This window comes from Eleutherodactylus coqui, chromosome 3 (assembly GCF_035609145.1).
Source record: "Eleutherodactylus coqui strain aEleCoq1 chromosome 3, aEleCoq1.hap1, whole genome shotgun sequence".
Lineage (NCBI taxonomy): Eukaryota > Metazoa > Chordata > Amphibia > Anura > Eleutherodactylidae > Eleutherodactylus > Eleutherodactylus coqui.
The window spans coordinates 207,120,714-207,143,389 of record NC_089839.1 but is presented as its reverse complement, the minus strand read 5'-3'; the positions used below and the strand labels follow the sequence as shown (position 1 = coordinate 207,143,389).

General features: G+C 47.4%; 1 protein-coding gene across 2 annotated transcripts in view; it reads right to left on the bottom strand.

Annotated features, from left to right (window-relative positions):
• The window catches only part of CACNA2D2 (calcium voltage-gated channel auxiliary subunit alpha2delta 2), a 209,450-nt gene that overhangs the window by 87,069 nt on the left and 99,705 nt on the right, over positions 1-22,676 (bottom strand). For both annotated transcript variants that reach the window (XM_066596905.1, XM_066596906.1), the window contains exon 3: positions 3,279-3,395. In XM_066596905.1, coding sequence (XP_066453002.1) covers positions 3,279-3,395 — 117 coding nt within the window. The remainder of the gene's footprint in view (positions 1-3,278; positions 3,396-22,676) is intronic.

The window sequence follows — 22,676 nt, the reverse complement described above, 5'->3', positions numbered from 1 at the left end:
TCCGTTCATCAACCAGCAGGCTCAGGATAAACTGAGCTATTGGCTCCTCTGACGTTGCTGTAGTGCAGGGAATTGTGGGAGGAAACAGAACAATTGGGATGAGAAGTTTATAGTGCAATGGACCCCAAGCAGTCACCTGCGACTTGTAGTTCTACAGCAGCACATGATATTGTACAAGCAAGACATTCTTAACAGACTCTTAAACCCTTAATGACGCTGGCTAGTTTTGACTTAAGGACTCAACGATTTTTTGAGAATTTTTATCAGTACTTTTCAAAAGCCATAACTTTTATTTTTCCGTTGGCGCGGCCGTTAGAGGGCTGTTTTTTGCGTGGCGAGCTGTAGTTTTTTTATTGCCACCACTTTTGGGTACATATAAGGTATTGTAGGACTTTAATTTTTGGGGCGGGCAGGAAGAAAACATTTTTTGTTAGTATTTTTACAGCGTTAATCAGGCAGCAACCAACATTGATCGCGATATGTAAGGAGTTAACTGTAGTAGGCAGCTGTCAGGCTCCTGATGCCGTGCGCTCAGACTGCACCGGTACCATCCATAAGATGTAAGTGTACTTCCATTTTCAGGAACCACTTCCCAGGCAGGACTTACATTTACGTCCTGGGGAGGGAATGGGGTAAAGAAACGCTCCATGCAAAAGTGATACAGAGAGAGTCCTCTATGACAGCTCCTCAGGGGCGGGGTCTTAAGAAAAAATACAATCAGAGGCTTCCAGTATCAGGCTCCACCTCTGAGCAGTGCCTTGCGTTAGCGACTCGTCTCTATGTTCTGCATACAATATCTGGAAATGGCATAAAAACTATTGAGAACTGCAGCAAATCCAAAGTGGCGCATGAAAACGGTGGATGTGTGAGAGAGCGCTGTGCGCCATTACGCTGCGTGTTGCTTTTCGTCTTGTATATCTCGCTACCTACAGAATAGTGTAGGTCACATGACACACTGGGCGCTCAGCTCCAGGCTGGAATACACAGGGGACGTAGCCGTCAGGAGACCTTTCGCCGCTGTATTTCACGGGTGGATTTGTCTCGTTGCGTCCCATTTGAAATCTAATGAGAAAAGAAAACGCTGGTATGGATGGAGCGCTGGAGCCAGCGGAGCAGAAGAGACCTGAGGGGGGGGGGGCGGAGCAGCAGAGCCGAAACCGAGGAGGCCGCTAAATCTACAGCAAAATATCCAAAGCAGGGGGATTACATCAGCCAGCTGATTACAATTTATTGTTCTCTGTTATCAGCCATTGGAGGATGAGACTAACTGTAGGACAGGACAACACAAGCTATAACTTCCTGTTATCTGCCATTTCATGCTGAGGAGAGGTTGACTGCAGGGTGGGGAAGACAATCTTTTGTTCCCTGTTATCAGCCATTGGAGGATAAGGGAGACTGTATGATAGGAGAATACAATCTATTGTTCTCTGTTATCAGTCATATCAGGCTAAAGAGACACTGACTGCAGGACCGGTGAGCACAACCTATTACCCCCTGTTTTGTTTTTTTTTTCAACCCCCCCCCCCCGTTCGGCGTGAGACAACCCCGATGCAGGGACTTAAAAAAAAAACTGCACAGCGCTTACCTGAATCCCCGCGCTCCGGTGACTTCTTACTTACCTGATGAAGATGGCCGCGGGGATCTTCTCACTCGGTGGACCGCAGGGCTTCTGTGCGGTCCATTGCCGATTCCAGCCTCCTGATTGGCTGGAATCGGCACGTGACGGGGCGGAGCTACACGGAGCCGGCATCCTGCACGAGCGGCCCCATTGAGAAAAGAAGAAGACCCGGACTGCGCAAGCGCGTCTAATTTGGCCATTAGACGCCGAAAATTAGACGGGCTCCATGGAAACGAGGACGCTAGCAACGGAGCAGGTAAGTGAAAAACTTCTTATAACTTCTGTATGGCTCATAATTAATGCACAATGTACATTACAAAGTGCATTAATATGGCCATACAGAAGTGTATAGACCCACTTGCTGCCGCGGGACAACCCCATTTAGACACAACGATTATCGCTCAAAAGATGTCTTTTGAGCAATAATTGCTGTCATTTACAGTGTAAGATGATCGCTCAAACGTTGCCCGCTCACCATGCGCTCCGGGCGGAGGATGCCCGCTTGTCTTCTGCATCCAGCTGTTCTCTGCACGGAGCACCTGGCTGTTATACAGCCGAGCGCTCCGTGCAGGGTATGGAGAATAGAGCTGGACCACTCTCTTCTTCCTACCCAGCTGTGTTCAGAGAGCGGGATACAGCTGAAACAATAGTATCAGCTGTATCCCGCTGTGAATCCACTGAGCGACGGCATAATGAAAACTTCACGATGTTAGTGCAGTTACACACAACGATTATCGCTCAAAAGACGGCATTTGAGCGAATTTTGGGCGATAATCGTTGTGTCCAAATGGACCTTTAGGCTGGGGAGAGGCTGACTGCAGGACAGGGGGGTACAATCTACTGCTCCCTGTTATCAGCCATTGCAGGATGAATCTGACTGCAGGACAGGGGAATACAATCTACTGCTTACTGTTATCAGCCATGTCAGGCTGGGGAGAGGCTGACTGTAGGACAGATGGATAGGATCTACTGCTGCCTGTTATCAGCCATGTCAGACTGGGAAGAGGATGATTGTTTTGATTAGTTCGCCTTTAAATGCTTCCTCTAGGAATTTTCTGAACACCGCGATTTCCTTTTTACACTTGTGTTCGCACTGAGAAGTCTATAGATGGCGGGCGCAGATAGAGCGCTCTCGGAGGTTCGCCGCGCTCCGGCTTATCGCAGCTTATTACAACGCCCAACATAAGTCTGGTAATTGAATCGTTCTTAATGTCCCCAAACAATTGATCCAAGAAACAACAAACAGAATCTCCGACGTCATTAACAATCCTCCTAACGAGATGAGATCAGCCCTGGATGTGCGCCATTCTATGGCGGACGTGCATTATGACTGCGGGAAGAGCTACACAGTGTCTGTAATCACGTCCCCCGGGTCCTCCTGCTCTTCTGGGGACGTCTCCGGCAAACTCACCTGGGGCACGTTTAAAAAATAGCATTTTTCTAGTGGCAAAAATGGCGCAATTTTTCCTGGACTTCCTCTAAATTCATGACATCTGCTTCTTGGACCGCCATGTGCGCCTGATAGTGATCTCTTGGGAGGAAAATTACACGCGTGTTCGTTCTATAAACACGGCGCACACGTGCAACCAGTTAAGCCACACCCCCAAACAGATGTTTACATGGCTGACAGCAGTCCACATTGTAGCGGTGGGTCACTCACCTTCAGAGCTCGCACTTTTTTAGCGAGCAGCGTTTCGATGTCGCCCGCCACTTTCTCCACCAGCTTGCGGGGAACGTTCTCCTTCACCTCGAAGAGATTCCGCTTTTCTCTGTAGAGCTGCCAGAAATGAAGAAAGACAATCATCAGGAAGGCGGGCATCACCTAGATGACATCACAAATGGCGCAAGCAATGCATCTCTACATATACAGATTTAGCAGTCAAGGCTCTAGGAAAGCCGAGTGACCGCCCCTTATAATGGCGGCCATATTGGTTGCCACTTTGGCTTTCCCAGGAACGGATGTAATGATCTAAGCAGCCCAGGCAGGTACATTTAACCAACACTGATACATTGTAACAAACTCATCAGGTCAGAGCAGACTTTTAGCTTCTGGATGTAAGGAAGTGATTATATCTTTTCACTGACAGCAAGCAGAGATCCTGAAAATGGTGAGGAATTGAAACACAAAGTCTATTAGAAAATTGCAGAACGCCTCATACAGTGGTGAAAGGCCATTCGCATATGACTGAACTGGCCCTTTAAATAAGATGTTACACTGCTCCCCACCATGACGCCCCCATATTGTTCCCCTTCCCCGTCACTGTACATCTCTAGTCCTGGCTTTGCTGAGTTCAGCTGCTTTTTTCTGCTGCTCCCTCCGGACTCTCGCAGCTGCGGCACTCATCGCTGACCGCCAGAAGATTATGGGAAGGGGATTGAGCTCTCACTATGTCGCAGCGCTGTGCTGAGTCGGCATCTGACAACCGCAGATATTAAATCAGATTTCCGTATGCTGAGTCAGGGAGATCCGAGCCGCAGCAGAGTCCATGCACTAGTGTGGGGACAGCGGGGGTCCGCAGCTGCAGAGGCTGCGTTAGCCCTTAGGGTCTATTTACACAGTAGATGTTCCCATGCGAGACGCACAAAACTCGCACGGAAATAGAATCCACTGCTTTCCACGGGTTCCGTACATGTGTGACCGCAGCGACGCTGCGAGATGGAAAAACTGCAGTATGTTCTACGTTTCTGTGAGATTGCATAAAACCCAGTCGCTATTCGCAACAGGCGAGTTAAAAATCACGTCGCGCTCGCATGAACCCCGCATGTATACGCCACTGCGACGCCATTTGTAATTTATTCCCATTTAAACTACATGCAATTTCCACACATGCGAAAATTGCATGAACCGCGATGTGATTTTATTACAGAAATCGCGGGTCTAAGAGCGCAATATCGGGGGTCTCTATAAGTAGGGCCTTATAGAGACCCCCACAAGCAAAGACCAGTAAAGAGTCACATAGGAGTCATATATACAGACAAGAGGACAGCTGGCTGCTGCATTGCACAACGGGAGTTGGAGTGTTCTCGGACAAAGTGGTAGCACAGTTTCAGTTCACTGCTCCAGCCCTGACTTGTTGGCATCCAGGGCAAAGGCCATGCCCGCATCCCCGCCACTTATCTCCCAGAATGTAGCACTTCAGAACATGAACCAATAGAGAGCTGTAGCAGATCGAGCGTCCGACGGCCTGTGAGCTCATAGGAAACCAGCTGACCCAGGAATAAAGCTCTGGTGGTGAAAAGATGCAAGAACAGAAGTGTAACTGCAGCTCTGGATATAACTGGAGTGTAAGACATAATGCAAGAGCAGAATTGTGAGTGCAGCTCTGGATGTGACTGGAGAATAAGATGATGTAAGAGCAGAATTGTGAGTGCAGCTCTGTATGTGACTGGAGTGCAAGACATGCTGCAAGAGCAAAGTTGTGAGAGCAGCTCTGGATGTGACTGGGGTATAAGACATGGTGCAAAAGAGTAGAATTGCGAGTACAGCTGAGGATGTGGTTGCAGTGTACGACATAAAGCAATGGCAGAATTGCGAGAGCAGCTCTGGCTGTGACTGGAGTATAAGAGGACATAAAAGCAGAATTGTGAGTGCAGCTCAGGATGTGGTTGGAGTGTACAACATAAAAGCAACAGCAGAATTTTGAGTGCAGCTCTGCATGTGAATAGTGTGCAAGATGGAAAGTAACAGCAGAATTGTGAGCGCAGCTCCGGATAGGACTAGAGCAGAGAAATCTCATGTAATTCCAGTTCAGTGCAAGCACGGCTGTGGAGGCAGCTTACTAAGACTTCCAGGAATAAGAGGTCATGATTGGTGTGCTGAAAACATGTCAGACTTAGTTTTACTCTAAAGCAACTTTTTTTTTGTCTAGGTGGCGCCAAAACAAAATATATTCCACCAGTCACATCTCTGCCCCATTATAAAGCCTATTAGCGCTCAGCTCCACACTCAGAAGCCATTAGTGCCTGTAATAGGGAGCACGTTATCCTGTATATACCACGGAGTCACCTGTCATATCCAGCGTTCCTGAAGCTCCTCCCACTACGCATCTCTAATTCCCAAATCTCTCAATTACTCCAAGATGCTGAGGAGGGAAGGCATCGATCTGTGGCGTCGTCCTCCCCGGAGGTCTGCAGAGCATCGCTCCCCAGCATGCACCTCACATCACGGCTGCGATTTATTATTCCGGAACATCTGTCAGCTTTTATGGAGGCAATTACTCCCGGAAATTTTAAGGGACGTTCTGAGACGAGACGCGGCGGGAAAGACGAGGAAGAGTGGAGGCTTCTGATTCATGGATGTCACTTCTGGTTTATTGTCACTGCCGCCGCCCAATAGTCACCGGGTGGCTTATCATATCAATAGAACGTCCCCCAATAATCACACGGTGGCTCATTGCCTATAGAATGTCCCCCCAATAATCACCAGGTAGCTCATTACCTACAGAACGTCCCACTAATAATCACTGGGCGGCTTATTATCTACAGAATGATGCACCAATAATCACAGGTCAGCTTATCTATAGATGCCCCCCAATAGTCACCAGGTGGATTATCTACAGAACACCCCCAATAATCACCTCATTATCTATACAACGCCTGATGGTTATTGTGGGGCATTCTATAGATAATAAGATACCCAGTGACTATTGGGGGGCAGTTTTTGAGATAGCTGCAGGTCCCAGAGGTGGGTATCCTGTAGATATGCCATAAAGGTTTGTCATGAGCCCACCCCTTTAACCCCTTAGTGACAACCTATTTAGGACCTAAGGACATTTTGGGGGGGGATTTCCATCTACAACTTATCAGAAGCCATAACTAGTATTTTTCTGCCATTCTGGCCGTATGAGCGCTCTCTTCTGCGTGGCGAGCTGTACCTTTTATTGGTACAATATAATGTATTGTATACATTTTTTTGGAGGGCGAGGAGAAAAAAAACACAATAATTCTACCGTTGGTTTTTTAAGCAGGTTAGTCATGCGGCATAAATAACATAATAAGGGGGTTTCTATTGTGCAGAAGAAAAATCTTCTGTTTCCTGCATCGCTGCATCCAGATTCCCAGAGTTTTTAGTTTATTTTTCCATGGATGGAGGTCTGAGGTTTTGTATTTCGTGTGACAAGCTGTAGTCTTGGTACTATTTTGGGGTATATGTGGCATTTTGTGAGCACTTTTATTGCTTCTGAGCTGGTGCCATCCATTGGACATCTATTTGTGGGAACCCTTCTCTACAGGATGTAGATTTACATTCTGGAGCTGCGAGGATTTAAAGGGGTTTTCTGACATTAAAACAACAACAAAAAAAGTTAATTGGCAGAAAAAAAGAGAAAACAAACCCAAACCTGTACTCCCTTCTTAAATCCTCCCTGGCGCTGCTGCTCCGGTACACTGCGATGCTGGAAGCTGCTCCATCGGTCACCTGCTATTCATCATTCATGCGACGGCTCCAGCCTATCACTGTCCGCATGAACGGCGAGCGACTGCTGCAGCAATTACTGGCATCAGACTGGACCGGAGCGGCCGCACTTCAGCTGGGGGACATTTAACGGTGGAGTACTTTCTTGTCTTTATTTTCAAAGCTTACCTACTCACTTTTAATAGCGGAAAGGTCTTTTAAAGGAAACAAGTCATGCTGAAAACGCGGTCCAATCTGTGGCCATTATGTTACAGGGCCGGAGGAGCTAGGCAGACTGGTAAATAGGTTTGTAGGAAAAGAGTTATTATAACTGATCAAAATATCTGCTGGCTGTGGGTTAAGGAGTCCAGTGGGCGGTTCCTCCCCGTAGGACCGCCCACTGGACTCCAAAACCCAGAGTGAGCAGAAAACTTTCCCACAAAGATTATATATCACTCAGCTCAGTTTCTCAGTTCCTTCCTGCTGGGTACAGATTGGTGAGAACTTTCAACATGACATGTTCCCCTTTAGGATTCTGGGAAAGCTGGGTAACAATAATGGGCAACCATATTCGTTACCACCCAACTTTCCTATGAAGATAACTATGTAATGTGATGACTCCTGGTGCTCTGGATTATCAGTAAATGGATGTCAGTGACAGTCATGCCCCAATGTCAGCCCTTCATATTAGCGACAACCCACTTCTCATATCAAGTATCAAAGACCCCACCCCCCCAACCTGCGGTACCACAGGAACACAATGCCATTTCAGAACCAAAGCTGCTCCATCGCTAATTTCTGTATGTCTGATGCCCCAAAGACCAGAGATCCCAACTGGTTAAAAAGAAGCGTAGGTGAGGAGAGTGCTCCCCCCCAATTACCAAACTGCCCCTCCTGATAGAACAGCTGACGGAAGCTTTATGTTCCAGAAAAATGGCGCCTAATTTACTATCTACAGGAAGATGTATTTTTAAAAAAACTGTCCCATAATCTGTAACTAAAGACTACTTGATTTGTAATGAAACGGTCTGCAACCTTCTAATATACTTTATTTTTATGTTTTTTACCATTTCTGCTTGCTGTCAGCGAGTCAGAGCATTCTTGTTTATATACAAAAGAACTAAGTTGGGACTGTATGGATCTATATACAGTGAGCTCCCCCTAGTGGTGGCTGTATAAATCTGTAAACAATGAATTTTCCTTAGTGATGGCTGTATATATCTGTATACAGTGAGCTTCTTCTAGTGGTGACTGTATATATCTGCATACAGTGAGCTCCCTTTATTGGTGACTGTATATATCTGCATACAGTGAGCTCCCCTTATTGGTGGCTGTATATATCTGTATACAATGAATTTCCCTTAGTGGTGGCTGTATATATCTGTATACAGTGAGCACACTCTAGTGGTGGCTGTATATATATATGTATACAGTGAGCTCCCGCTAGTGGTGGCTGTATATAGTGAGCTCCCTCTAGTGATGACTGTATGTAGCTGTGTACAGTGATGTTCCCCTAGCAGTAGCTGTAAAGATCTGTATACAGTAAGTTCCCCATAGTGGTGGCTGTATAGATCTGTATATAGAGAGCTCCTTCTAGTGGAGTCTATATGTAGTAATATAGTATGTTAGGCTGAAAAAAATGAGCACTTGGTTCAGCCTATTTCTCCCCCAATGTTGATCCTGACAAAGGCAAAAAAAAACCAATGAGGTAGAAGCCAATTTTCCTCATTTAAAAGAAAAAAAATCCTTTTTGACTCCAATCTGACATTCAAAATAATCCCCGGATCACCGATCCTCCTGGTGTAACCAGTGACTATAACATGTAATACTGTATCGCTCAAGAAATGCATCCAGGCTCCTCTAGTACACTTTTATTGAATTCACCATCACCACGTCAGTATTATTGTATCTTGTCACCACCAGGAAGCTAGAGGTTTTACAGGGTTTGGATGCTGGAACGCCCCTGTCACACCCCTAGCTCCTGATTGGTGACTTGCTAAAGGTCCTAGCAGCAGACTGTGTAGTGTATTTTGCCTTGAGTGCATGGTTAGTGTTAGGCTTCCATGTTACCCAAGAAGTTATCTAAGCCTAACACCTAAACATCCCTAACCCTAACCGTCCTGGCAAAGGCACAATTCACAGCAGTGTTTTGCCAGGGAGCAGACAGTTTCTTTATGTGGGGGGGAGGAATTACTGTGTTGGCGACAAAGTACTCCACTGATCACTGTGCGGAGCAACAGCTATCCGCTTCGTCCTTGCCGAAGAACTTCATGGGAACAAAGCTGGGAGAAAAGAGGTGCCACAGACAGTGACAGCGGGCTGCCTACAAGGGAGCGGAGGCGATCACCTTCATGCAGCCCCAGTGCAGCTGTCACACTACAGGCGACACTGACGCGGGGGACTGTGAGAGCGGCCCCGCTAAGCAGAGTCAGAGTACTTGCAGCGCTGCTGGTAGGAGTCTGCCGCGTATAGTCACGGCGGGGCCACGCCTTAGCTAAGCAAAGTCCACCGCCAGAGAGACTGATAGCGGCTTGGGTAACAGGAGTCCACCGCCGGCGAGAGTGACAGCGCCTTTGGTAACGAGAGTCCAGTTTTTAATGCTGCGCTGCTGGGATCCTGCAGCACAATCGGTATACTAACATGAGTACACTGCTGTGCTGAGTACCAGGACCTGCTGTGAGTCCAACTCACAGAGCATCCTATCAGGAACAGAGGACGTCACCCCCTGTCAAGCACCAACTATCTTGTCACCACCCACACTTCCGGTGGTGACAAGATACAATAATTCCAACCACGTCCTCAGGCAGAGAGTCCCATAGTCTCACTGCTCTTACAGTAAAGAACCCCCTTCTATGTTGGTGTAGAAACCTTCTTTCCTCCAGACATAGAGGGCGCCCCCTTGTTACAGTCACAGTCCTGGGAATAAAATGATGGGAGAGATCTCTGTATTGTCCCCTTATATATTTATACATAACTATTAGGTCGCCCCTCAGCTATCTGTTCTCTAAATGAAATAACCCCAACTTTGATAACCTCCCTTTGTATTTTAGCCCGCCCATTCCGTTTGAGGTTGCCATTATATACATACACACACACACATATACATATACACATTAATATAACTATATATACATAAGTATGCAGTGAACTCCCCCTAAGGCCTCATGTCCACGGGTATAATTGAATTGCAGAATCCGCGTGGGTCTCCCGCATGGATGATCTGCAGTTCAATATGCCCATATACTATCATTTGGCATCTGCAGGGCATGCTCTATTTCTCTGCAGATCCCACAAGGATGGCTTCTATTGTAGTCAATGGAAGCCGTCCGGTTTGCGGCACACCCGCAGCTGACACTACGGACGTGCCGTAAGTCCGGGGAAAGCAGGAGATTTTTTTTAAAAAGGCACAGCGCATGTGCGCGGCATGTCAGCCGGCGTGCTGAACGCATCTGCCGTGCAGAAGAAATAAGATCTGGCTGCGACGAAAGAGGACCGCGCCGAGTCTGGACATGTATTTTTTGCCTCATGTCTGCGGGCACGGCAGAAATCCACGGTGGGATTCTGCACTCAGAATCCATGCGTGCCATTGGACATGAGGGCCAAATGGTGACTGCATGTATGCATCTGTATCCAGGTAGCTCCCCCTAGTGGTGGCTGAATATATCAGTATACAGTGAGCTTCTCCTAGTGGTAGTTGTATATATATCTGTATGTAGTGAGCTCCCTCTAGCGGTGGCTGTACAAATCTAGATACAGTGAGCTCCCCCTAGTGGTGACTGTATATCTCTGCATATAGTGAGCTCCCCCTAATGCTGACTGCAGAGAGATGAGCTTTGAATGTAACTGGAGTATACGTGCAAGTGTCATTATATATATATTACACACACACACACACACATTAGTATATACTGCTCCCTATTGCATCCGGTGTGGGGGCTGCTCAGACCACGTGTATGTTACCGTCACAGCCTGAATGATAAATGTATAGATTATGTGATGAGCGGGTAGTTGGCATTTGTCATCCCTGTAGAGATGGGAAGATGGCACAGCCCCTGTGGGCACCGCACCTGCGCTCAATATAATTAGTGCATTTGTTCTGCATGATCACATGAGGAGAGAATGGGGAGAGCCGCAGCGTGGAGCGGCGCCCACCTCCATGCCACGGTACGGGATGCAGGGCCAGCAGGAGGGTACAGGTGGTCACCTTATTAACATACTTGCTGCAATTAATGAGCAGAAGAAAATGATTTTTCACTGGGTCAGACGGCACAAAAGCGGGCAGAATATTAATAGCTGCGGCTGAACGGCCGGAAGAAACATTTCACAGAAGTCATCAGGACTGAAGTAGTCTCCCATCTTTTCTCATCACCGCCCCCTCCCCCATATTCCTCAGAATGGACCCGTCTACAAGTCCGCTGCAATTTTAGGCCAGGGTGACTTAGTGACTTCGGTTCCGCAACTTTGTGACATCACAATTAATGATTGTAAATGTGATCACATGATTGCCGCAGTCACTGAAGGATCCAAATTTGATGGGGGTTAACCCCTTAGTGACAAGCACTGTTGCATTGCCAGAGCCAGAACTGGTTGGCATGGCCATATGAGGGGGGTGAGTTGTATACGTATAGGGCAGCACTCTGGGGTGCATGTAATGTGCAGTATAAGGTACAGCATTTGGGGGGATGGAAACAAATCCCATGATAACCTCCTTATCTGGATCAGCACGGTCGCTGCCATACCAATTTGACAGATATTTTAACTACTTTTCCACAATAAAAACATGTTTTTAGAGAAAAACAATTGAATCTGCATCGCTGCAGAACATTTTTCGTTTCCCATTAGCGGAGCGCTGAAAGAGCTTGTTTTTAGCAGGAAGAGTTGTTATTGATTGAAAATGGGTTTTTGTGGGGGGAAATAAGTGTATTTTTTAAATTGGATTTTTATCCTTTTAATGAAACTTTACTGAACTTTTTTGACACTATTTTTTAGTCCCTGAGGCTAACTTCACATGGCGAGCATGGTATGGGGCTGAGACGCCCGCCCCCATATCGCACCAGCTAACCGTGTGAAAGTCCTGGCGTATTCATTGGAAAACAGCCTGGCATCACTGGGATGAAGGGACACTGCCGCAGCAGAGGATCGCAAAGTTCTCCCATTGCTTTCAACGGGGCCGGCGATGCGAGATCACGCCACCAGACAGAACATGTTTCCCACATCGCATCGCGGTGACATGCGGGAAAACACCACTCATACAAAAATCGTGTTCATATTTGTGCGTGTTGCAACACACTAATCTCGCACAATTTTCTCGGACTGCAAAGGACTTGAAGATGTGATTGTTCAATCGCTAGGATAATACACTGCATTACTTAGGTAATGCATTCTACTAAACCTATGACAGCAGCCTATGAGACTGGAGGCGAAGCCTAATAAGCTGAGTTACATGGCAGACATGGAGGCCTTTGTCAGGTTTTTGACTGCCATGGGAGCCCATTGGTGCGTTGGCAATGGCACTATGGGGTGCCAATGGGTGACAGAAAGAACCCATTCCCCCCGTTATCTGCTTACAGGCTGCAGTAGCTATTGATTGTGGCATGTAAAGGGTTATACTGCCAGGATCTGAGGTTGAGGTTAGAGCAGGAGCCCGGCTGTCTGGAGTCATCCAAGCTACCACCATAAAAAGATGAATGGGCAGGTTTATGCCTATTACTGAGTTAGTAAAAAGGCGTATTGCGTCTATGAAGGGGTGAAGGGGAGGTTGGAAGACATATGTGTCTATGGCAGCATAGACGTCACTGTAAGGGCTCATTCACACCGCTGTGATTTTCGCGCATATTACGGCAGCGTGACATGCGATGAATGGAGTCAATGAAAGTAAAAGGACTTTCATTGATCCGGTCACAGGAGCGGCTAGACACTGCGTGAGGCAAGTGCTAGAAAAAGATGGCAGCTCGCTCTATTTCTCTATGTACCACGCAGTGTGAGCCCTATACTTCTGTATGGGCAGCGTATGAAATGCTGCCAGTTGTAGTTCATGGTAGAGGGGGGCCTGGAGGTGCCAGAGGTAACAAATGGTAAAGGTGGCCTGGATGTGCCAGAGGTAACACATGGTAGAGGGGGTCCAGAGGTAGTACATGCTAAGGGGGGCCTGGAGGTGCCAGAGGTAACACATGGTAAGGGGGTCCAGAGGTAGTACATGCTAAGGGGGGCCTTGAGGTGCCAGAGGTAGTACATGCTAAGGGGGGCCTGGAGGTGCCAGAGGTAACGCATGGTAAGGGGGTCCAAAGGTGCCAGAGGTAACACATGGTAAGGGGGTCCAAAGGTGCATTATAGAAGAGGGCATGAGGTGCCAGAGGTAGCACAAGGGGGAGAGGGGGCCCTGAAGCGCCAGATGCAGCTACAGATTTTGCCCTGTGCCATGAATATGCAGCTATACCTTTAGGTCAGAAATCTGCATGTAGACGCAGCCTTTGCAGTGACTAGAGCAAGCCTTCATGGAGTTGGGCATGATGCCGGCACAGGAGGGGCTGCAGGTACCTTCTGCCTCCCTTCCCACCCCCCACCCCGCTCATGTCAGGTTTATCAAATGCCAAAAAAACAGCGGGAAACATGGGTGGGCATCAGGACCCCAAAACCCCACGTCTCGCCATCCCTCCACTTAGAGACAGAAATTATGAGGCTGGAAAATGGTTGAAATTACAGCTTCCCAGCCGCGGTGGATAATAAAGCGCGGTTTCAAGCTACAATCTGCAGCGCTCTGCACGGGAATTAATTGCTTCATAACTGACCCCGGACAGCTGGAGATCACAGGAACATTGCACACACGGGGCGAGAGGCGCTAAAACGGGGAGGGAGAGAGAGCGGCTGAGCGACGCCTCTATCACAGCATCAATATATGATATGGCGAGGCGGAGGATCAAGATGACTCCTGAGTGAGGTCTCATAGTGCACCGCAATACCGGCAGATTCACCATACAGCATATATCTTGTGACGCACGTCCGCCAATGTACAGGGGGAGGGAAAATGGATGTAGATTTCAATGGAAATCAGCGCATCGAGGGTCGCGGTCACATGTGGCTGGGGATTTTGGTGCAGATCTGCAGCAGATTTCAACCCTTCAATTTGAATTCAATGAAAATGGTAAAAATCTGCAGCAGATCTGCGCCAAAGTCTGCAGCAAATCAGCGTGTGAACAGACCCGAAGACGAATTCCCCCAGTGGATCGGCATTTCTCTGCTGCGGGTCCGCACGCCTCATTAAAAAAAGCCAACATGAAATCCAAGTCAAGAAATGACGTTTCACTTGTCTTTGTGATGAGGTTTTACAATTTGCGCCATAGTGGATAGAGAGAATGGGACACACTACGATGTGGACTGGATGCGGACGCTGCAGCAAATCCACACCAAAATGCGGTTCATATGCGTGGGAGATTTGTGCAACGCACAACCCTCGCTCATCTGAAGCCGGCCTCAGCCTCTTTCACACAAGCGTCATTTCTCGACAAAGTGAGCCAAGCTAAAAAATCGCGGCTACCTTGGCCAAAAATCGCATGAACGAAGAATAGCCAAGTCATGGCTATTCACAATGTTATTGACTATTCACAAGGCTGGCTGCGGTGAAACAACGCTGCAGCCACGAAATCCCTCGGACGGCAGAACCACTTCAATGACTTTTAAATGCCTCCCCTAGAGGCAGCTGTCAGTGTGTATACGCCCTTCCCTCCGTTTTTCGTCTATGGAGCCTCCTGCGTTCTGCAGTGCACAGATAGGACAAGACCTACCTTTTAGCGCACAGAAGTGATGCGAGGCCTGGATGTTGCGCCGAGTCTCTCTCCCGATATCGCGCTCGCCCGTGTGAATGTAACCTTACTGTGAGACGGTTTGATAAATGAAGCCCAGAGTCTGTCTATTCACCGGAGCTAAAGCCCGCTATGGAGAGATGCTGGGAGTGGTAGTTCCCCTGCCTCGGCCATGCAGTAATCCCCCTGGTTGCGTGGCGGGCCGGCTCAGCCGCGGGGGTCATGCTTGTTTACTTTTAATCTGTTATCATGGCTTCATCTAAGAGGATTGCTTCGTACGGACGAGATTTGCACAAATTCTCCCGGCGATAAATATATTCATTTAATGGGTTTATCTCCCGCGGACGACTCATCGGGGCCGGAACATATTGTTTGCAGACAGTGAGAGGGAGGGGGCCTGAGCGCAGACTTGACCGCCATATTGTGAACCCCAGAGATCACCAAATCCCGAGTCGTCTCCATCTGCCTCATGAGCCGCTTCACGTTTAAATCTGTTCCTGAGAAAGTCCAGTGACAGCCGATACCCAGCTTTCCAAGGTGATGGGCCGGTACCCAGCTTTCCAAGGTTATTGAGCGGTAAATCTGCCTAGGTGTATGGTGATACCAATGTGGACGGATTATTACATAATGAGGAAGATATGCCTAACAGATATTGAGTAAGGGTGGGTGCCAACCTCTGTGCTCCTTGTGGCAGAGCTGAGTGACAACCAACTTGGCCATGGCGGGTGCCTTTCCAAATTTACTGAATTTCCTAGTCATGCGATGATACAGTCCAAGTCGGATTATCCTATGATGAGAAAGATTTGCCATCCAGACGTCCAGGAATGCTAGGTGCCAACTTCAGTGCCCCTTGAGGCAACCAATATGGCCACCATCACAGCGACAGCAGAGGTAGTCACTGAGCAGGAATCTGCCTCTATAAGGGATGCAGAACCCGACAGCTTCCTGGTATCCTTGGTTTCATCTCTGCACCAGATCTCTGCTTGCTGTCAATGAATAGAGAGTGTTCTATTTACATGCAGAGGCTAAAAAGTTGTTCTAATCAGACATCTTCTCACAGCTGAGTGTTTGTTACAATGTACCCAGTCTAGACAACCCTCTGTGGACTCCAGATTGATACAATGTATCAGTGTGAGTAAATAAAGCGTAATCACAGTATAATGAAACGTTCTGTACGGTTATGTTCACATGGTGAATTCATACAGAATCCGTGTAGATTCCATGTTAAAGGCTCTGTCACACGGGCGTATGTGTGCGTTTCTGCATGCGCAATACGCAGAAGATAGAACCTATTGACATCAACGGGGTTTGTACACATCTCCCATTATTGCATGTGCAAAAAAATAGGACCTGCTCTATTTTCACTTCCCCATAGAAGTCTATCGGAGGTGCGCAAATGTGCAATATGCTGCGGGGGAAAGAACACATCTGGACCTCATTATGCTTAATAGCCATTTAATTCAGGGCGTCTTTGTCTGCTGCACACAAATGTACATATGCGTGTGCAAAAAGTGCATTACAATGAATCAATCTCGTTTATAGAGCAAATAGATTATGCTAAGGGAGCCCTAAGGCCTGCCTCACACGGGCTTATCTGCGGCATCAGTCTAGAGTCCAGGATGACAACATCACATCTCTAGATTGGGTACACTGGGTATTAGTGTATCTTGAAGCCACCGGAAGCTAGGAGTTTGACAGGAGGAACGCACCTCTCACATCCCCAGCTCCCAATAGGGTGAAGGCACAAAGGTCCTAGCAGCATAGTGTGCATACATTTGTCCCAGCGCTGCAGCCTTAGCCTGAGGGTTACAGTATTACCTGTAAATGCTGCCATGTTAGCGATGTAACATGGCAGCATTTACATGTGATAATGTCAGCCAAAGAACTGTAGTAAGGGTCAGGCTAAGGCTGCAGCGCTGGGACAAGTGTATGCAGATGCTGCAGCCTCTGTGCTTCGTCCCGCCCGCCATTTGTGGCACGAGGGCTACGCTGCCGCAAGCTCACCTCTCCTTGGCGTTGTCTGTCTCCTCGCCAGAGGCTGTGAGCTTTATTCCGCTGGCCACATTACTGGAGTGTGACGACCGGTCCCGGTGAAGCTGTAGGACTTCCTTTTGCCGACGCCGCACACCCTTTGGACTGTGAGGGGGGGGGGGGGGGGGGGGGGGGGGCGATGTTGGCACTTCAGTGCCGCCGCCACCAGGTAAACCACTTTCTCCCTGGGGTTTGCGCCGGCGACCACTGTATGCTTTAGCTCTGAAGCTCTAGTGGCCTTGCAGGACCTGCAGCCCAACACTCAGTGCAGCCAATCAGCTACAGGGGGCGTCACTCCCCTGTCAATCTTGACATGCGTTGTAACAAACCTTCAGCTGTGAACAGCATTAGCACACAATGGGAGAAAGATTTGCGGCACTGCGGTGTGTAGCTGATAGAGGATAGTCTGGATAAATCCACATGGGGGCGATCAGTACTTTGGAGTGGGATGGGGATTTTAAGGCCTGCTCAATGGCTGAGGACTTTCCAGTGTCCAGCGCTACATTTAGCATGTTTTGGCTACATTTTACGCATGTGCAGTTACAGACTATAGTGGTGTGTAATATGCACCAAAATAGCACATGCTGTATCTATTATCACACGTGTGAAAAACGCAGATCTGAAAGGGCCAATGTAAATCAACGGGGTCCTAGCACAGACATCATACACCCGTGTGAGTGAGCCCTACTTCCCGTTGTGGGCGGAGGAAGCCGCGATCTGTCATTACTAGACATGTGAACGGATCAAATGACCACTATATTCACCGTCTGCTGAGGTACATTTGGCCAGACAGATTTCTTTGCGTTTGGGTGAAGTGGCACGATGATGTCTGCACTCAGGAACACGCCATTATAACATGCAGTGCCATTCATACCTCCCGGAGAGAATGTATCACTTGGAGCTCTAGATGTGCCTGCTTCCCGGGGGCATCGGTCACGTGATCAGAGTATAGCGGCCGCTTCATCCGTCATTACCTGCCTGATAACCAGCGCTAACGTGCGGCTAATTTGATGACAGGCGGCGCGGCTCCTCTGTGGCTTTTGATAAGTAAATGAGATGTGAGACGTGCCACCCGGTACCCATGTGGAGTGCAGCAGCCTCCTCCAGAGCACCCATCATTGTACATTGCTGGTCATTTCGATAATCCAGTGTGCTGCGCCGGGCACTGCCTGCTCCCCACTTGGTACTGCGCCACTAACACCGCAGAGCTGGGCAGCGCACAGACGCAAGCTGTGATCGCGGCCATATTGGTTGTCACCCCGCTTTTCTGGTCACAGATTTAACTTTGACTCTGGTCCTGACTGAACTTGTTCGGTGTCTGATCTTCGTGGTGGTGGCGGCGGTAACTGCCGAAGATGGATAGAAGATGGAGGTGATTTCCTTTCCTATAAGCCGAGTATTGATTTCACATGGCGTCCTGAGGCGTGGGGGCCGGACACGGGGAAATATCCTTCTGAGAAAGATGAACGGGCCTATTAGGGAAGAGACGGACTGTATCCTCCGCAGATAGCCGAGGCGGGAGATACAGCAGTCACTGTAAGGAAGCGGGAGCTGGACTACAACCCTCAGCCTGCCAATGATGACAGCACTCCAGCACTTATATAAACAAAGACATTACATCATATATGTGATATCATCTGCTCCGTATAACACTCCAGTACTGATATAACCACCAGAGACCTTACATCATATATGTGATATCATCTGCTCCGTATAACACTCCAGTACTGATATAACCACCAGAGACCTTACATCATATATGTGATATCATCTGCTCCGTATAACACTCCAGTACTGATATAACCACTAGAGACCTTACATCATATATGTGATATCAGCTGCTCCTTATAACACTCCAGCACTCATATAACCAAAGACATTACATCATATATGTGATATCATCTGCTCCGTATAACACTCCAGTACTGATATAACCACTAGAGACCTTACATCATATATGTGATATCAGCTGCTCCTTATAACACTCCAGCACTCATATAACCAAAGACATTACATCATATATGTGATGATATCTGCTCCGTATAACACTCCAGTACTGATATAACCACCAGACACCTTACATCATATATGTGATATCAGTGGCTCCTGTTATAGCACTCCAGCACTGATATAACAAGAGACATTACATCATATATGTGATATCAGACACTCCTCTTATAACACTCCAGTACTGATAATAACCTCCAGAGACATTACATCATATATGTGATATCAGATGCTCCTGTTATAACACTCCAGTACTGATATAACCACCAGAGACATTACATCAAAAAATGATATCAGACGCTCCTCTTATAACACTCCAGTACTGATAATAACCTCCAGAGACATTACATCATATATGTGATATCAGCTGCTACTCTTATAATGCTCCAGTACTAATATAACCGCCACAGACATCATATATGTGATATCAGCAGCTCCTCTTATAACGCTCCAGTACTGATATAACCACCAGAGACATTACATAATTTATGTGACTGATATCAGCCACTCTTCTTATAACATTCTAGCACTGATATAACCTCCACAGACATCATATATGTGATATCAGCCTCTCCTCTTATAACACTGCAGTACTGATATAACCACCAGACATTACGTCATATATGTGATATCAGCAGCTCATCTTATAACGCTCCAATACTGATATAACCCCCAGAGACATTGACATTATATACAATGTGACTGATAGCAGCAGCTTCTCTTACAACACTCCAGAGAGAACCTCCAGAGACATTACATCATATATGTGACCGATTTCAGCAGCTTCTATGATAACTCTTCAGTACGGATATAACCTCCAGAGACATTTACATCATATATGCGATATCATTCTCTCATTTTATAGCACTCCAGCACTGATATAACCTCCAGAGACAATTGCATCATATATGTAATATCAGCCTCTCATCTTATAACACTACAGTACTTACCGTATATAAGCTCCAGAGACATTTACATCATCTACTGTATGTGATATCAGCAGCTCCACTTATAACGCTTTAGTGCTGATATACCCTCCAGAGACATTACATCATATATGTGATGAATATCAGCTGCTCCTCTTATAACACTCCAATACCGATATAACCTCCAGAGACATTTGTATCACAAGTGACTGATATAAGCCACTCAACTTATAACTCTGTAGTACTGATATAACCTCCAGAGACATCATATAAGTGACTAATATAAGCTGCTCCTGTTCTGATCTAACCTGCAGACACTATACTAGTATCCTACGGTGTCTATTACTGCAGTGTTATACGGTGCGTGATGTGAGTTGCGTTTAAATTTCCTGATAACTGAGGACAATAGCTCACTCTCTCCATAGATCTCTTCATCTTTGTTTCTTTGTAAGTCAGTTTATATTTAATATCATAAACAGCGACCGCCGAGCGCCGTTCCTGCTGCGGCTCCCCCTTTCGCCATGGTCAGACACAGATTTACTGGACTCTACGCAGCTGTCAGGACTGAGCGATGACGGTCCGGGACCCCAGAGATCAGGACATGGCCATCCAATCTCCCAGTGCAATGAATCTTCTCTCAACTACAGGACAGCGGCGGCGAGAAATCCTTAACAGTGAACAATCAAAGGCGAAAGCAGATGATAGGCGATGAAAAACACGGCTCATACGTCAAACTGTGACAGGAAAATGGCGCTGGAAATGCAGATAGTGTATTTTACTGGAAACATTTAAAAAAATGGGGTAGCTAGGAAGCGGCAGGATAGCAACATATGTACGAAAATGACTAGCCACTTATGGACGCCAAAAACAAAATGGCGCCCAGGTACAACAAACTGAACATGACAAACGCCTCTGTTGGGGTTGCGACTCATTTGTAACATTCTACCTAATATGTAAGAAGTATAGCACATATAGCGCCATTTTCTGTGGCACATGACCCCCCTACAGGTGACACAGATGGCGGCCATATATGCTGGATCAGCTGGGATATACAGGGTTATTACAAAGCATCATAACCCACATTTAATGACACTCAGATGCAGAAGTGCGATATCAATGGGAACAGAAACTCAAAAATTTTCATTTAGCAAAACTGTCTGACAGTAAGACGTCCGTGTTGCCCGTAGCAACCAATCACAGCGCGGCTTTCATTCCTTGTACCACTGAGGTAACCTGAAAGCTGCGCTGTGATTGGTTGCTATGGGCAACAAAGCCAGATTTTCTTTCAGACAGCTTTCATAAGAGTGTGGTGCCGGCCTACGTTTCCGTGGCCCCTTGTATGTGCTTATACATACCGAGTTGTTACACATGATCTTCCCGATGTGTGACCCCTCATAACTCATCTTTAATGACATGCAGATGCAGAAATTTGATATCTATGGAAACAGAAACTCTAAGATTTTCATTTAACAAAACTGTCTGACAGTAAGACGTCCGTGTTGTCTACAGCAACCAATCACAGCACGGCTTTCATTTCTGAAGCTGCTGAGGTAAAATGAAAGTTGCTCTATGATTGGTTGCTATGGGCAACAAGGACGTCTTACTGTCAGACAGTTTTGCTAAATAAAGCCCAAAAGGATTTATTCTGCCACAGTTGTTGCTAAGGGAATATGAGACAAAATGGCTGCCAACGAAGACAGGAGAGCGTTTTTGTGTCCTTGATTTTCACGTCTACTGGTCTGTTATTAGCGTGCAACGTCAATTTCGAATAAAGTTTGGTGAGGCTCCTCCCAGCGCGCACAATTAATAAGTTGTACTCCAATTTTAAGGAAAAGATTGCATCTGTAAGCGAAAATCATCCGGCCGTCCACCAGTAAGTGTGGAAATAGCGGAGCGCGTCCGTGTAAGAGTCGCACAAAGCCCTCCGAAATCCATTATCAGAGGAAGCAGAGCATTGGACGTCCCGCAGCCGACCGTGTGGGGGATTCTGCTTCCAAAACACAACATTTCTTCCAGCAGTCATACATATGAAGTGAAAAACAAAAGCTTTATTCTAGCCTCCTCACATGCAGATGGAGGAGAGTAACGGTTCTCACGTGTGTCAAGCCTCACAAACTGCGGGAGTCGCGCATATGTGCCTCCGGTCTACATGTGGAGCATATGTGCGACTGCCCCAAGGTGAATGTGTTTTGCGCTTTAACCTGAAGGAAAGTGTCCGGCCCCTTTATTCTCCATGAGGAAAGAATCCCAGGGATTTCGTACCTGAACATCCTACAGATATGGCATCTGCCGCACCTCAAACAGGAAATCCCAACAGGACGGCCCCTCCCCATTGTCAGAATGAAGTCAGAAGTGAGCGGCGACTACCACACAGATGGATCGGCCGTGCCGGTGGTGACGATGGTGAACATCTTCCTTGGCCCCCACGTTCCCGGACCTTACACCTTGTGATTTGTGTCCCTGGGGGGTGTTAGAGTCTACATGGCCCCCTTAGCACCCACCATGATCCGCGGCATCCCAGAAGCCATTGCATCAGTCAGTGGTGATCCGCTACAAGGTGTACGGCAGGAACTTGACTACAGGCTCCATGTGTGTGCAGTGACAAAGGGGGCCGCACTGACACCTCTGAGGGGGAAACATTTTTGATGTTATGCAAAAAACTTTTAGAGTTTCTGTTCCCATTGATATAATATCTCTGTATCTGAGTGTCATTAAATGTCACTTCTGCGGGCTTCACATCGGGAAGATCATTAGTAATAACCCGGTATATATATATAGGGCGAATCTGTGTGACGTGATTTAAAGCGGCATCATGGTGGGCCTTGGGCAAACCAAAGTGCTGCACTCAGCACATCCTCCAGATACTACCGCTGCACACTCCGGGGCTTCCATGCCAGTACTGC